Here is a 15,274-nt window from a genome sequence, read left to right as displayed (position 1 = left end):
ATCAGAAGCCTCTCTAATTAAGAAAACAAATACACGTGACTCATATTTTTATGAAAATAGATTAAAAATTGAAATGAAAAAGAAAACAATGATGGGAAAGAGAGCCCAGATGATCACACTTCAGCTGCAACGGCCTCAGAACATACTGAAAACTGACAAGATTGGGGCACCAAAGCTATTGGGCATATTAAATAGAGAATGGATACCTTTAGTTTTATTATGCGTCTCAGAACCCTTTTAAGAAAATCAAATTTCCTTGTTTTCACACTCAACTTCGATTATCCCCCCTCAGGCCATTATATCAGTGACGTCTATGACATGAAGAAGCAGTCTTGGCTGACCTACAATGACCTGGATGTGTCGCGCACACAAGAAGCAGCCGTGCAACGCGACCGTGACCGTAGTGGATACATCTTCTTCTACATGCACAAGTGAGTTGGGAAAGCAACTAGATAGATGTCCTTAAACAAACACATAGATTAAGAATATAAATGCACATTATAAAGGCTGAATTATGGTTCTGCGTCAAAACGACGCCGTGTCTACGGCGTGTGGTTTTTGTACACGCAGAGGACACGCCGTCACATGTCAGTGTCAGTGACGTGCACCTCCCGAAAATTGTAACTACGCGTCGAGGAGACGCCGACCACACGCAGACCGAGAGGGCTGTGATTGGTTCGTTTGAAAGCGAAGCATTTCCGGTTTGAATCAGTAGTGAACTTCCAGGGCTTTTTTCTTCGTTTATATGTGATTTTTTTTGTTTTTGTTTTTTGCACAATAGTTGTCCTTATTTCTTTGATTTACTGTGACCGGAAAAAGTCGGATAAACCATTCAGAAAAAGATCGCTAACTAGTGGCCGCGGGGGGTACTGCACCGCGACCAAATGGAGAGACAGAGAACTCTGAACGATTCGTGACGGCGTCACGGGTGCGCCGTGTGCTCTGCGTGTGTGTGACGCAGAAGTATACCCGCACCTTAAACCACACATGTTGGTATTGCAGGGACCTGGAAAGTGTAAGGGAAGCATTAGAACAAATGTCACTGGAGGAAGAAGAAATGGAGAACTGCATTTCTGCGATTAGCTGAAAAATGCTAACATTGATTTCACTGTGGTTAAGACTGTTAAAAAAATATATATGAATAAATTAATGTATTTAAAAAAAATAGATGTGACGTTCTAATACTAGAGTATTGGAAAGACCAAATGTCAAAGGATTAGCTGGTAGGCTGTTATGTCATAAGACTCACAACACTGTGCTAGAGAAAGATGCAGATAGACACAAACTATTCATTTAGAAATGGAAAAATTCAGTGCATAGTTGTTCTTCCTGATGAGCGTGTCGTCTTGGCTCCGTAGCTGTCAATTTCATACTCTTTTACACTAGTGTCAGAGCAGCGCGATGCCAATGAAGATGCTGAAGCCTCTCCAGAGTGCTAATGACTATTTGCTCTTGACACATTGTTTTCATGTAGTTCTGGCCTCTGTATCAATCACAGCTGTTACTCCACTGAATCTCCATCTACTTTTTCCTAAAATGAGCACCACGTGTTCCTTGTTCCAGACATTGGTTTAAGTCCAGTTTTATTATCTGCACAGTATGCACCCAGAAAGGGAAAACTAGTTCCGGTAGGTGAGGGAAAAAATGGTGACTGAGTTGCGAAACGCTGGAGAAAATAGTAATTCTATTTTTTGGACTTCAAAATGATAAATGTTACCTTGGAGTCACAGGTATAAAATGGCAAACATTGGACAACATTTATTTTGTGTTTATTGGCATATCTGTCCAGAAGAGTTTGTAAACCAACCCTTCCTCGTGTTACTTTGTGTGTCCTCAGAGATGTGTTTGAGCAGTTGTCTGAGATGGAGAGGTCTGGAGCCAGCAGTTCTTCAGAAGCAGCGAGGAACGTCCTGCAGCCCCTCTGAGCTCAAAATTTCTGGACGAGCGCTACATTTCTGGACAAGCCCATGTGCATACTCTCATCCACAGCTGATCCCTGCTCAAGGAAGCTGTCCTGCTAACAACCTTCTGTGCTACTGATTGCCGTCCTTTCTTGGTTGTCTCCAGACACGTCTTTCTCCTCTAAATATTTCTAATTGCCATGTTAAACAAACACCTGCTTTTGCCAATACAGGTGGCAAACTGTTAAGACTCCTTAAGATACCAGAAATGCAGTTACAAATGTTAGGAGGAACAATTTTTGCCTCTCTGTTTGGGGCCCAGTTTTTCTTTGTTAGGGTTTCATTAATTGTTTTTCTATTTTTTTTTTTTTTTTTTTTTTTCTAAATGAGCTTCTTTGAATAGACTTTTTACGTTAAAATGATCAAACACCCAGATGCTACTGGTGCTGCGTGGACTGTATATTTGCAAACCCTTTATTTCCAGTATAACCTAAATAAAAATATATTTTATGTTGGAGTATAAGCTATTATAGTTCTAGAGGGTGGCTGTAATTTAGCGGGTACTTTTGGTGCAATATTTATGTTAGGGCACAAACCAGTTCAGATCAGCTTTCTGTACGTTTGAATGATTTCCCAGTTTCTTTTTGTGCTTGACTTTCAAACAGATGTGTGTATGGTTATTTCCAGTTTTCATATATATATATATATATATATATATATATATATATATATATATATATGAACAGAGACGCCTGTTAGTTACTGAGCTTTTTCTCAGTTAAACTCACATTATTCTTTTTGTGAGTTTTGACCTTGTGCCTCCCAAGAAAACTTTTATAAATATGTATACAAGCTTTATTTTGAAAGGTGCACAAGCTTGTTTTTGAATGTGTGTCAGACCTTAATGTGCAAGTCAGATGTTCCTGTGTGTTTATGTGTATATATATATAAAGCCAACAGATTTTTCTATTAATTGCAACATAGGGTTAATTTGTCTTAATTAGCCCAAAATAAGTCATAAGAGAATAGATGGCATTTCCAATCACCTAGAAAGGCATTTACAGTATGATTTTTATGTCTCCATCTGAGGCCTGTGAAAGTTGAGTTAACAGCATAGATCCCAGCTAACCCTCTTCAGTTAGTTCTCATCAGGCATGTTGGCTGATAGAATGGACCGTGGAAGTATTTTTGTTGGTTCCAGTGCAAGAGGAGTTCTTTCTTTTAATCACTGTAAAAATGAAGTCACTCTAAAATATGCCTTTTATGTGCCACGTTTGATTTAATTAGTCACAATTCATCCTAATTTTCTCAAATTTGCAAAATATAACAATTACATTTTTAAAAGAAATTAGAGCAAATATGACACGTGGGCAGGGCCTTTGTATTTGGGCATTTTCAGAAGTACAGAATACTGTCGCATGACAACTTGATTAGGGCAGTTGTGAGATGAGGACACAATTTACAAATTTGTTCTCATCTCACAACTTAGGTTTTAGAAACCCTTTGCTTTCCTGAACATCCTGCTTCAAATGTTGTGCAAAGAGGGTAAAATATATTTGTGAAGTGGGAATTAAGCTTTTTTTCTACTCTTCATACACAACTGATTCTTCCAAAAGCAGATTTTAATGAAAAAAAAAATACAATGAAAGAACAAACTTTTTAAAAGTTGCTTTTATAAATTTCTTCTACACACACCTACAGCTTGAAAAGGAAATATTCACAATCTAACTTAAAAATGTCTATTACAGAGGATTTAAGTCATTTAACATTTGCAGCAAATATTCATTGTGAATAAGACGGCACTGTTTTTTTTAAATAATTGATTACGAACCACAGTAGTGAATAAAATTATTCTGTCTGGACTTTGCAGAACAGTAAGTGCATCTTTGAACTGTGAAGTTTGCAGCAGTCATTGTCACCTGTCTTGACTGCATCTGTTCATCAACGGTTCTAGATGTCGACCTGTGAGTCTGTTGTACTCACTGAGAATGTAGCTTTCCCTCTGCAGCATCTATAAGAAAATAACACAATCTTTTAATATTTACACATATTAACTTGGATGTCAATGACTTTAAGATTTATATATTGAGTTTTGAATAGAAATAAGGGAATAAATGACAATTAAAAAAAATGATGGAGTAAAGTTTTCTATTTAAACTCATTTCATGATTGTTATGCTTGGAGTGGGAATTTGAACAAACTGCTCATTATAAAGTTTACTTTAAAAAGTTTCAATTGAAGAAACAGTTCATTTTGTAAGTGTTGTCAATACTAATGATTGGGATATCAAAATCAGAATATAAGTTACAAACTAAAGATACACCAAGATGTGTATTTTTGGGGATGTTTGGGAAAAAAAATGTAACACATTTGGACCAAATTCTGTTAGTTGAGGATCAAGAAATCTTCACTTAGTGATCACCATACCAACCTCGGCCCATTCTTCCTCTGTCTCATGTCTGTACCCCAACAGGTGACAGATACCATGGGCTGTGACAACCTAAGACCCGAAGACAAATGGGGAACAACTTGTCAGTGCCAATTGACTACATTATTGTAGACACCAGTAAATGTAGTGGTGTCCAACATACTGTAGAGGTTTTACAGGTGTAGGTAGGTGATAGAAAGACATGTTTCTTATTCGTTTTCAATTCTTACGCTATCATGAACCACTATGAATGGCTTAGCTCCCTCCTACATGGTTGACATGCTCACTGAATACATACCGGACAGATCCCTTAGAGCAGTGGTTCTCAAATGGGGGTACGTGAAGGCACTCCAGGGGGTACGTGAGATTTTAAAATATACATATATTTAAAAAGTAGCATCCATGCAAAAATCCTTTAAAAAAAAATATTTCATAAATAATTGAGGAAAATATAAGTCTAAATTCATGAAATGAATTCTATCTTCAGGAGTAGGCTATTCAACTTATTATCCTAAAACCGCAGAGTATCCCAAACATCAGGATGGTTCCACCTAACCTGTCAAATGCCACCTGGCTTCACCTGTCAATCACTTGGACCAACGATGGAGTCGTGGTTGAAGCGTAGCAGCAATATTTTTATGTTTAATAAATCAGTTACTGATGGCACAGTGCTCTGTTTTAGGTCTTTTTTTTTACAACCAAAAGTGCTTTGCGCTGTTTAGGGGGTACTTGGCTGAAAAAACATTTCACAGGGGGTACATCACTGAAAAAAGGTTGAGGACCACTGCCTTAGATCATCAAATAAGAGTCTTCTCATCATACCTAGAATTTACACTAGATCTGCTCATGGTGCTTTCAGTCACTACTACACTCTCCTTGCCGCAGGAACTAAGGTCTGCTCCAACAGTGCCCTCTTTCAAAAGCAGACTAAAAACTTACCTTTTTGCACAGGCGTTTCAGTAAAGTCAACATGGTTGGCTGGGTGATCGCACTTTTGTTAAAATTGAATTATTATTGTTTTTCTCTTGACATACTTTTGTCTGTTTCTGTTATTGTAAACCTGTAATTTTGTTGTTTGTTTGTTTATGTATTTGAGCACATTGAGTCCATGCTCATCATATGAAATGTGCTTTATAAATAAAGTTTCCTTGCAAGAGTTAATATAATGTAGGGCCATCAGTGACTCACAGTAAGAGCACCATGCAGATCGAGAGAGTCCTCCTGGCACTGCTTCATCACAAATTCGACCCCAAGGAAAATGTCCCCAAGGTTCAGTTCATCTCTATGAATGGGGCAAGGCATTTTCCCAGGTCTCAGATCCTAAAAAAAAACGACAAACGTTTGTTTGAATACATGAAAATAATAATATCAACGCACATACAGCGGCATGGGTGCAGATCCCGGTGGGCACCGGGGGGGACATGTCCCCCCCAATTTCTGAAAAACATGAATTGTCCCCCCCAATATAAATACCCTAAATTATTCGAAATTGAACAAATGTATTTTTTCAGACTTAAAGTTTGAATATGTAGAATATTTATTAAAAATTTATTTCTAAAAAAATAATACATCCACGGTGCGTTTTGAGGTGTACAGAATGAAAGCAATGGGTCCTTTTTCTTTTTTTTAGAACTGTTTACCACCATAACTGTGTTAAAACATGATCGGTTAGTTTAAACGACTTGTTTAGGGCTGCATATTTCATCCATATATCAATTGATCGTGCATAAAGTAGTCCCATAGGATAAAAGGAAGATGGTGAGAAGAATTTGAGATGAGTAGACACTACAAGCCCAAAACCCTTAAAATTATGATTTACGAATATAACAGTTAAGTAAGCAGTGACACACACTGTTGGCTGTTTAGGACAAATAAACAAGAAAGGTAAGCACAATAAATTATTCCCTGTGCAGTTTTTTTTGGCAAGCCTTTACAAATGTATGGCATGGTATGAGTTGCATATTGGCAAAAAATTAAAAATTAAAATCACGTTGGTGTCCCCCCCAATCCTGACATCGGATCTGCACCCCTTAGTCCATGGGCCAGACCAGATATCAGTACCACTCAAGGTGACAAAAACTTACTTGTGATTTTTGAAAAGATCCATGTCTATAGATGATATTTTGGTATGATGATAACCCTTCCTGAGTGGCAGCTGTATCATAGTTATCAGCTCATGAAGTCACCCACCCCCTTCAGGTTCATTGATTATTCTAAATTCGGTGTATTATACATTCCCTGAATCCTTATGGTCCTGTGAGTATTCCAGTTTTTGTATCTCTGTTGTTCCTAGATGACACAGGGCTAAAAGATAGTATATCATTTAGGCGAAAATTGTGTAAAAATGTGTGTTGTTTATAGTTTAAAGAGCTGCAGTGACCTCTATGTTGGTCAGAAAGATTCACATCTTAGCTTGAATGAATGCTTAAAAGGTCCCCTTTAAAATGATACCAAAGACAATATTGTGAAACATTGACAGATATCCTGTACACGAGTCTAAACCAGGATATGCACCAGCATCTAAAGTGTAATTTTCTGAAGGGGGTGGGTGACAAGATAAGATAAGATAAGATAAGATAAGATAAGATAAGATAAGATAAGAAATCCTTTAATAGTCCCCCAGAGGGGAAATTTCCAGATTACAGCAGCAAAGTGGATAGTGCAAAACACAAGAGGCATCAATATCACACAATAATAATAATAATAGAAAAACACTAAATAATAGAAAAACACTTCATGAGCTGATAACTATGATACAGCTGCCACTCAGGAAGGGTTATCATCATACCAAAATATCACCTACAGACATGTATCTTTTCAGAAATTATAAGTAAGTTTGGTCACCTTGAGTGGTACTGATAAGTGACATTTTGGGCTCTGGCCCATGGACTACCTGTACAGCGGGTAATTTGATCATTGTTACACATGCATAGCAGGAATCAATACTTTACCTCGTAAAATGGAAACGAGAGAACGTCCGTCGGCTCGTTTTTCTTCCTGTAAATATTGTTAATTTTCTGAATTCTGTGGTTGTCGACGCAGATGACGCCCAGGTCAAACTTGTGAATGCCGAGGATGTGCCTGAGAGTGTCCACGTCCCTGCGCAGCCTGGAGCGGCGGAGAGGAACCACCTTCTGGAGGTTCCGCAGTACTACTCCCATCTCAAAACCCCAAAACACCCAACTCGGCTGGTGAAAAATAAATATATTGACACATAAGTCAACGTTGCTACTTCCGATTGGCAGTTAGAATGATTTTGTAACGGTAGGTTTGGAGTTTTACGAGAAAAGCCCGTCCGCGTTGCTTTTAGACACGAACGACGCTCAGTCATTCATGGCCGGTGTTTTTTTCAAGGTGACACCATCGACATCCGAGGAAGACAGTTTGCTATTTTCTGAGTTATGTTATATGTTATTTTGAAAATAAATAAATAAATAACTCGTATAATACGATTCAGATATTTAAGATAAATAATTGCTTGCCAGTTATTTCGAATGATCTTCAAATGACGTTAACAGTATAGCGGAACGAATAATTAATTGATGCACGGAGCTAGAATTTCGTTGGACCGGAACCGGATGTGCCGTGTGTTTTTTAATGGTATATTTTGAACTGAGCTGCGAGGAAAAAAAAACTAAAAGCGAAAAGACATTATTTTACTTTCATCTTTCACCTTTTTATCATTGCTTTTTATCGTACGTGATCATTTTGCTTTTTCTGTGGAATAACTTGACGAGAGACGAAGCATTTCTGTAAGAAACTCTGCTTTTCCTGTTATCGTCTGTTAGCGACTGAGCTTCGACATTTAGACGCTATTAGTAGAAACTACTGTGGGATGATGTTACAGACCTCCAGTCTTTGAACGCCTGGGTGACATTTCAGCAGAGAAAACAGAAGATTTAACAGTTTACCAACATATACACCATGAATCCGTCTAATCCGTTCGGCAGCCCGCAGGGAGGAGCTTTCCAAGCCCCGGTCAGCTCCATGAAGACGGGTTTGTTCCAGTCGTTTGCACAGCAGGGCTCCAACACACAGCCACAAAACATGGCTTTTTTTCAGCCTTCTGCATTTGGACAGCCGTCTGTCATGAATCAGCCCCAAGTCCAAGGAAACACCATGTTCGGACAAACCCCAGCCTTCGGACAAACCTCTGCTCAGCCTCCATCGCAGCCTGCCATGAGCCAGACTCCAGCATTTGGACAATCCTCATTGGGAATGGGTAGCTCAAGTTTTGGTAGCAGCACAACGTCAGCTTTTGGACAAACTAGTGGACAAAGTCAGAGTTCAGTCTTTGGGAAGACCCCTGCTTTTGGGCAGTCCTCTGCATTTGGGACGGTTTCAGGATTTGGTAAACAGCCACCTGCGTTTGGTCAACAGTCTTCTGGGTTTGGGAGCTCCCATGTGTCGGCTGGTTCTACATCTAGCTTAGTGCAGCCTCAGACACTTGGTTTTGGGCCGTCAGCGTTTGGGCAGCCATCCTCCACCAGCAGCTCTAGTACTTTATTTGCTGCAGCTCAGAACGTGACTCAGAGCAGAGGATTTGGATCGACTGAGTTCAGTTTCAAGCCAGCTAATGAGGCTCTTTTCAAACCCATCTTTAGTGCCAGCCCAGAGCCGGCAAACCCCCAAACCACCTCAATGTCTAGCTCATCTTTTGGTGGCAGTGCGTCCGATACGAGCTCCAGCACCACCACTGCCTTCTCTGTGTTGACTGCAGCTAAGTCTGGGTCACTAGGCTTCAGCTTCTCACAGCCAGCTGTAGCTCCTTCTATTTCTGGTCAAAACAATCCACCAAGAACTGGTAACAGTAGTGGTGGAACCAGCACTCCTCTATTCACTTTTTCCCAGCCAGCTGCCCCTTCCAGTTCCACCACCACAGCTTCTGCAACAGAACCCACAACTCCTTCCTCCTTTAGCTTTTCAACCAAAACCGTCCAGGGTCAGCCAACACAGCTTTTGGGTGGAGCCAATTTCGGTCAGCACTCGGGGTTTGTCGACACCAAAGCGAAAACAGAATCTAACACAGATAACAAAGAGAGCAGCCCTGCAGTCCAAGCAGATTCAAATATATTTGGTCAATTTAGCAAAGGAACAAAGCGCAAGGATGACCCGCCAATCTCTGGCTCAGGATTGGAGCAGCCAGCTGCTGGGGAGGAATCTATACCTGACGCAGATTCACTAAGACATCCTTCAAAGAGGCCGCTAATCAGGTCCCGTGGCCCAGGAGGCTTGTTTGGCAGGGCTATAAGCCATATTCGTAAAGATCATGTTAACCCAGTGAAGCGAGAGGCCACGAACGAGACTCAGAAACAGGTAGCAAAGTGGGAGGACAAGAAAGAAGCTCAGAGTGATGACGTGCCTGCCACACCACCAACTGTGCAGACGCTGACCAGAGATGTGCAGGAGAAAAACGAGATGTCTGGTGAGATATAGAAATATATACATTGTTTATGACAAGCTTTAAGATGTACTGTGAATATGAAAAGAAAATGCTATATAAGTCACAAAGCCTAAACAGCATATGATTGGGAATCAGCTTAATTGGGAATGTTTTTCGTTAAACAACTCTAGACTGTTCTCAGTGTTCATGATAATGTTTTGTAAGAATAGGCTCTTCATGGGATATTTGCAAATTAAACTACACATTTTAAACATTTTTTGTGCGGAACAGTGAATGTGTAGACATTCACTTTGCTTAACTTTAATTTTGCTGTGAGGAAAAAAAAATATCTGATATAATACTAAATTTTTTACATAAACATAAAACTAATGAAATGTCCTCATCCTGTCACCCATGTCTAGACCCAGCTACCACTCCAGACCCAAAGACTCAGGTGTTGACCCCCAAAACCCATGGCCGACGCAGCGACAGTTTGGATAGCCTGAGTGGCCTGTCTCCTAATGACTCCACCACCATCCTGTGCAGGAATGTGCCTCATGTCCTCAACAAAAAAGATGTGATCGAGAAGCATTTTTCACGTTTTGGCAAAGTCCATAAAGTCTTCTGCCGGCCTGCGAAGGAAACGGCCATAGTACACTTTGGTGATCACGTGAGTTAACTCTTTTAATCTCCTGCAGGCTCTTCTTACACTGAGTATTTCTAATTAGCCTCCAAACTGACAGGCACCTTCTCCTTTCACTTACGGTACTTTATAGCGTAACCTATTCATTTTCTTGCTTAGTTTTTCTAGTCATTTATGACATCTTGTACCATTTTGATATAATTTAATGTACAATCCCAACTCCCAAAATGTGGGGCTGCTGTGTAAAATGTAAATAAAAACAGAATTCAATGATGTGCAAATCTCACAAACCCACATTTTATTGCCAATAGGACATAACATACGATGCTGAAACTGAGACATTCTGCTTTTTCATGGAAAATCTAATCTCATTTTGAATTTGATGGCAGCAAGTAACACATCTCAAAACGTTTTAGAGGAACATATGCTTTAATCTAGACATCTCTTTCAGGGAAGGCCTTGCATATTTCAGGAAGACAATACTAAACTACATCCATCCCAATCAAAGATGATTCCAGGTGCTTAAGTGGCCTGCTTGCCGTCCAGACCTATCACCAACAGGAAACATTTGGAGCATCAAACTAAAACGTCTGGCAACAGACGCCCAAGTCTGTTGAGCAGCTAGAACCCTGCATCAGAGTAGAATGGGACAACATTCCTCTCCTACAACTCCAGCAACTGGTTTTCTCACTCCCCAGACGTTTACAGATAGTTGTTAAAAGTAGAGGGGATGCTACACAAAGATAAACATTGTCCTGTTCCAACTTTTCTGAAATCTGTTGCTGCCATCAAGTTCAAAATGAGCTGATATTTTTCCTGAAATGTTGAAATGTCTCAGTTTCAACATCTGCTATGTTGTTTAACTTCTATTGGGATTAAAATATTATAATATCTATACACCACTGCGTTTTTTTTTAATTTGCATTTTGCACATTGTTCCGACATTCTGGGAATTGGGATTGTATTTACCAAACAGTCGATTTTACTTAGTTTGACAAGCTTAAAGGTATTGTGACATCATTTTTAACATACTTTTAACACTATTAAAAGTCTTGGCCAACATCCCTCAAATGTGTCTAAAAGAGTGTAACAAGAAAAACTTCATTCTAGAACTCTATTCCTGGCTTTTTATTACAGTGTTTTTTTGCGCCGTGAAAAATGCTTCCTTTCCCCCCTTTCCTGTCAATCATTGCGCCGCTCCTCCTCCAAACCTCCTCCTCCTCCAGCCATACGCTCACAGCGGCGTCGGAGCGACAGGCGAAGCATGCACGGAAAAGCAGGAGGGCGAACCACAGCAAACAATCATAAAAATAAAGGCATGCAAGCAGCACTGTCCCCTTATCTTAAGTCCAGTCAGTGGCCGCGGGTCTTCTTAGCAGTTATCCTCCGGTGATTAGAACAAAATAGGCTCTAAACAGCTCCGTGTTAAGCCTGATTTATGGTTCCGCGTTAAATCGACGCAGAGCATACGCCGTGGGTTCAGCGTACGGTGCGCGTCGCCGCGTAACCCTACGCCGTAGGCTCTGCGTCGGTGTAACGCGGAACCATAAATCAGCCTTTATGGTGCGCGGAGAGGAGCGGAGGCAGGGAGCTGGGTGGAGGGGGCGGTGATTTAGCGGGCCGTTACGTCACGGCCCGCCACCAAACCACATGCGCCGTTTTTGCATAGTTATGCGGAAAATCCCAGAAAGCACACAATACACTGAATGTTAAAAGTTCGTTGTTTTTTGGGTGTAATTGATGTCAAGACACCCAACAAAACACAAAAAATCAAGAAAAATGTGTTTTTCATGTCACAATCCCTTTAAAGGTATTGTGACATCATTTTTAACATACTTTTAACACTATTAAAAGTCTTGGCCAACATCCCTCAAATGTGTCTAAAAGAGTGTAACAAGAAAAACTTCATTCTAGAACTCTATTCCTGGCTTTTTATTACAGTGTTTTTTTGCGCCGTGAAAAATGCTTCCTTTCCCCCCTTTCCTGTCAATCATTGCTCCGCTCCTCCTCCAAACCTCCTCCTCCTCCAGCCATACGCTCACAGCGGCGTCGGAGAGGGAGCGACAGGCGAAGCATGCACGGAAAAGCAGGAGGGCGAACCACAGCAAACAATCATAAAAATAAAGGCATGCAAGCAGCACTGTCCCCTTATCTTAAGTCCAGTCAGTGGCCGCGGGTCTTCTTAGCAGTTTTCCTCCGGTGATTAGAACAAAATAGGCTCTAAACAGCTCCTTGTTAAGCCTCATTTATGGTTCCGCGTTAAATCGACACAGAGCCTACGCCGTGGGTTCAGCGTACGGTGCGCGTCGCCGCGTAACCCTACGCCGTAGGCTCTGTGTCGGTGTAACGCGGAACCATAAATCAGCCTTTATGGTGCGCGGAGAGGAGCGGAGGCAGGGAGCTGGGTGGAGGGGGCGGTGATTTAGCGGGCCGTTACGTCACGGCCCGCCACCAAACCACATGCGCCGTTTTTGCATAGTTATGCGGAAAATCCCAGAAAGCACACAATACACTGAATGTTAAAAGTTCGTTGTTTTTTGGGTGTAATTGATGTCAAGACACCCAACAAAACACAAAAAATCAAGAAAAATGTGTTTTTCATGTCACAATCCCTTTAACATAAATTCAGCTTTTTTTTTTTCTTTGCTTAACCTTGTCCAGGCCGCAGCAGCAAAAGCGAAGAAGAAAGGGAAAATGCTGTATCAAAAAGAGCTGTTACTCTTTTGGCAAAAAAAGAAGCAGAGTAAGTGCAAGATTTTATATTAACCTACTTTTGTTGTATGAACACACACACTTATATGTGAACATATAAGGACCTTTCTCTAAGGAAACAAGTCTGTCAACCACAACAGCATGTACATGACAGGCTTTGATGAACCACAGTTCCTAATAATCAGACCACCACCCACTCAGTGGTCTTGCAGACATATAAAACAGGTCAGCGTTGTCTCTTCCCTAGTGAGATCTTCCTGTCAGTTTCAGACTGTCCACGTGAGAGAGAGCACTTATAAAACATGTTTATGTAAAGAAAGCCCTTGAAATGGATTCTCATTATGGAGTCCTAGTCATTTTTATTTAATGTTTTGGATTAGGTCCAGGGGACAAAGAGAGGAGACCTGCAGCACAAATGGAGGAGGCAGAGGGACAAAGTAAGGAAGTCACGGAATCTAAGCCTGCTTCCTCCCCACACAGAAGACCTGCTCTCAGGCCTGCTACTCTTGGCAGCTCGCTCACCTTCACCCACGGGTAAAGCCTTTAACATCCAACTCTAGGTGCAGTTCAATCTTGTAATAAATGTGATTATATTGTAGCAATGTGTCTCTGATGTGTTTCTTTTCATGCGTCAGCTCTCCAGTGAGAAAACCATCTCCAGTCAAGCAACTGCAATTTGACACTGAGCCGCAGAAGGAGAGCAGCACAGAGAGCCAGAGCTCTGAGCGCCCTGTACCCTCCTCTCTCCTCGTTCTCATCGGCCAGATGGCTGAGACAACAGAGGACAAGTACCGCCTCTTGGAGCAGAGAGACAAGATCCTCCGTCAAGGTGAAAGTTGCTCTCTAAACAGTCTGATGCAGCTATTAATTTGCTGAAAAAGGGTAGAAACCTGAAAGTCGTGTTGATGTCCTCGCAGGTCGACTCAAGCGGACAGACCTGGACATGTCTAAGGTTTTTGTGGGGACATGTCCTGACATGTGTCCAGAGAAGGAAAGATACATGAGGGAAACGCGGAATCAGCTGAGCATATTCGAGGTCATCCCGGACACGGAGATGGTAATGTTTTCAATCTGGTGATTACACTAGTGAGAAAAAGATCTTGGCTCCTTGGAATTAACTGATTTTCTGCATTAGTCTCCCTTTAAATATGTTCTAGTTATATTTTCCTGTCTCTTGACTAAACACACCCATTAAACATTCACAACAGAAGCCATAGATGTCAACAAACGAACTAATTCAGGAAATGAGATTGGAGTGTTGTTAAGAGCCCCTTTGATGTGTAACCAGCAACCAGCATCGTGAAAGTTTAATGGATATACTCGGTAAAGGGACAAGAAATTACTTTTTTGTGTGTTTTTACCTCAAACACATTCTGTGGCAAATTAATGCAGAAAAGCAGTTGAAACCAAGAGATTCACACAGTTTTTTGTTGACGCTGTGCGGCGTATGCTGGTTTTAAGAGCTGGTGCTGTACGATGTGACGCTGTAGACAAAAGGTCTCCTCCTCCTGTTCTGATCTAGGTGGATCATGCTTCAACCATCAAAGAGTACAGCCGCTCGTCAGCTGACCAAGAGGAGCCTCTGCCCCACGATCTGCGCCCGCTGCCTGTGCTCAGCATGACCATGGACTACTTGGTGATTCAGATCATGGACCAGGTTCAAGACAATTACCGGGACTGGTATGATTTTGTGTGGAACAGGACCCGCGGCATCCGAAAGGTAACAGCGAAGACACAGTCCTTCTGTTTTTGTGTTCAAAGCAATATTTCGTACAGGTACGTCACACATTGTGTTTTGTTTGTTTTTTTTTTCACCTCAGGACATCACGCAGCAGCGCCTGTGCTGCCCCCAGACGGTTTCACTGATTGAGAAGTGCACACGCTTCCACGTGCACTGTGCTCACCACCTCTGTGAAGAGCGTTTGTCATCTTTCGATGCAAAAATCAACAATGAGAACATGACGAAGTGCCTGCAGAGTCTCAAAGAAATGTATGAGGACCTGGATTTGCAGCAGACCTTTTGCCCCTGTGAGGCCGAGTTCCGGCAGTACAGCGTGCTGCTGAAGCTCAACGACGGCGACATCCTACGGTCAGCCAGAGAGACGCACATACAGAAATACCTGTTTTATGCATTAATATAAATTCGATGGCTTCAAATAGTTGCCTCTTTTGGTACATGAAGTGTCTCATTAAGTACATAAAACAGA

The 15,274-nt window shown here is 41.3% G+C and overlaps 3 protein-coding genes across 5 annotated transcripts in view; 2 read left to right on the top strand and 1 right to left on the bottom strand.

The window, feature by feature from the left end:
- The window catches only part of usp37 (ubiquitin specific peptidase 37), a 20,920-nt gene extending 15,461 nt beyond the window's left edge, over positions 1 to 5,459 (top strand). For 2 of the 3 annotated variants that reach the window (XM_061723864.1, XM_061723862.1), the window contains exons 23-24: positions 293 to 431; positions 1,838 to 5,458. In XM_061723864.1, coding sequence (XP_061579848.1) covers positions 293 to 431; positions 1,838 to 1,925 — 227 coding nt within the window. In that variant the 3' untranslated portion in view covers positions 1,926 to 5,458. Of the gene's footprint in view, positions 1 to 292; positions 432 to 1,837 lie in introns of all 3 variants that reach the window. The other variant, XM_061723863.1, reaches the window with a different exon arrangement.
- LOC133446092 (endoribonuclease YbeY-like) lies at positions 3,256 to 7,729 on the bottom strand. The gene is made up of 4 exons (XM_061723867.1): positions 7,281 to 7,729; positions 5,518 to 5,649; positions 4,333 to 4,401; positions 3,256 to 3,912 (listed from the first exon to the last, which is right to left on the bottom strand). Exons 1-4 carry the CDS (start codon positions 7,488 to 7,490, stop codon positions 3,817 to 3,819), a joined length of 507 nt encoding a protein of 168 aa, XP_061579851.1. The 5' UTR covers positions 7,491 to 7,729; the 3' UTR covers positions 3,256 to 3,816.
- The window catches only part of mcm3ap (minichromosome maintenance complex component 3 associated protein), a 21,828-nt gene continuing 14,247 nt past the window's right edge, over positions 7,694 to 15,274 (top strand). The window contains exons 1-8 of the mRNA XM_061723861.1: positions 7,694 to 9,754; positions 10,135 to 10,382; positions 13,017 to 13,098; positions 13,448 to 13,601; positions 13,703 to 13,896; positions 13,985 to 14,124; positions 14,590 to 14,787; positions 14,888 to 15,156. Of these exons, the coding sequence (XP_061579845.1) occupies positions 8,254 to 9,754; positions 10,135 to 10,382; positions 13,017 to 13,098; positions 13,448 to 13,601; positions 13,703 to 13,896; positions 13,985 to 14,124; positions 14,590 to 14,787; positions 14,888 to 15,156 (2,786 nt within the window). The 5' untranslated portion in view covers positions 7,694 to 8,253. The remainder of the gene's footprint in view (positions 9,755 to 10,134; positions 10,383 to 13,016; positions 13,099 to 13,447; positions 13,602 to 13,702; positions 13,897 to 13,984; positions 14,125 to 14,589; positions 14,788 to 14,887; positions 15,157 to 15,274) is intronic.

Source organism: Cololabis saira, chromosome 6 (assembly GCF_033807715.1).
Source record: "Cololabis saira isolate AMF1-May2022 chromosome 6, fColSai1.1, whole genome shotgun sequence".
Lineage (NCBI taxonomy): Eukaryota > Metazoa > Chordata > Actinopteri > Beloniformes > Belonidae > Cololabis > Cololabis saira.
Note: the sequence above shows the minus strand (reverse complement) of the source record. Positions and strands in the feature narration are given on the sequence as shown.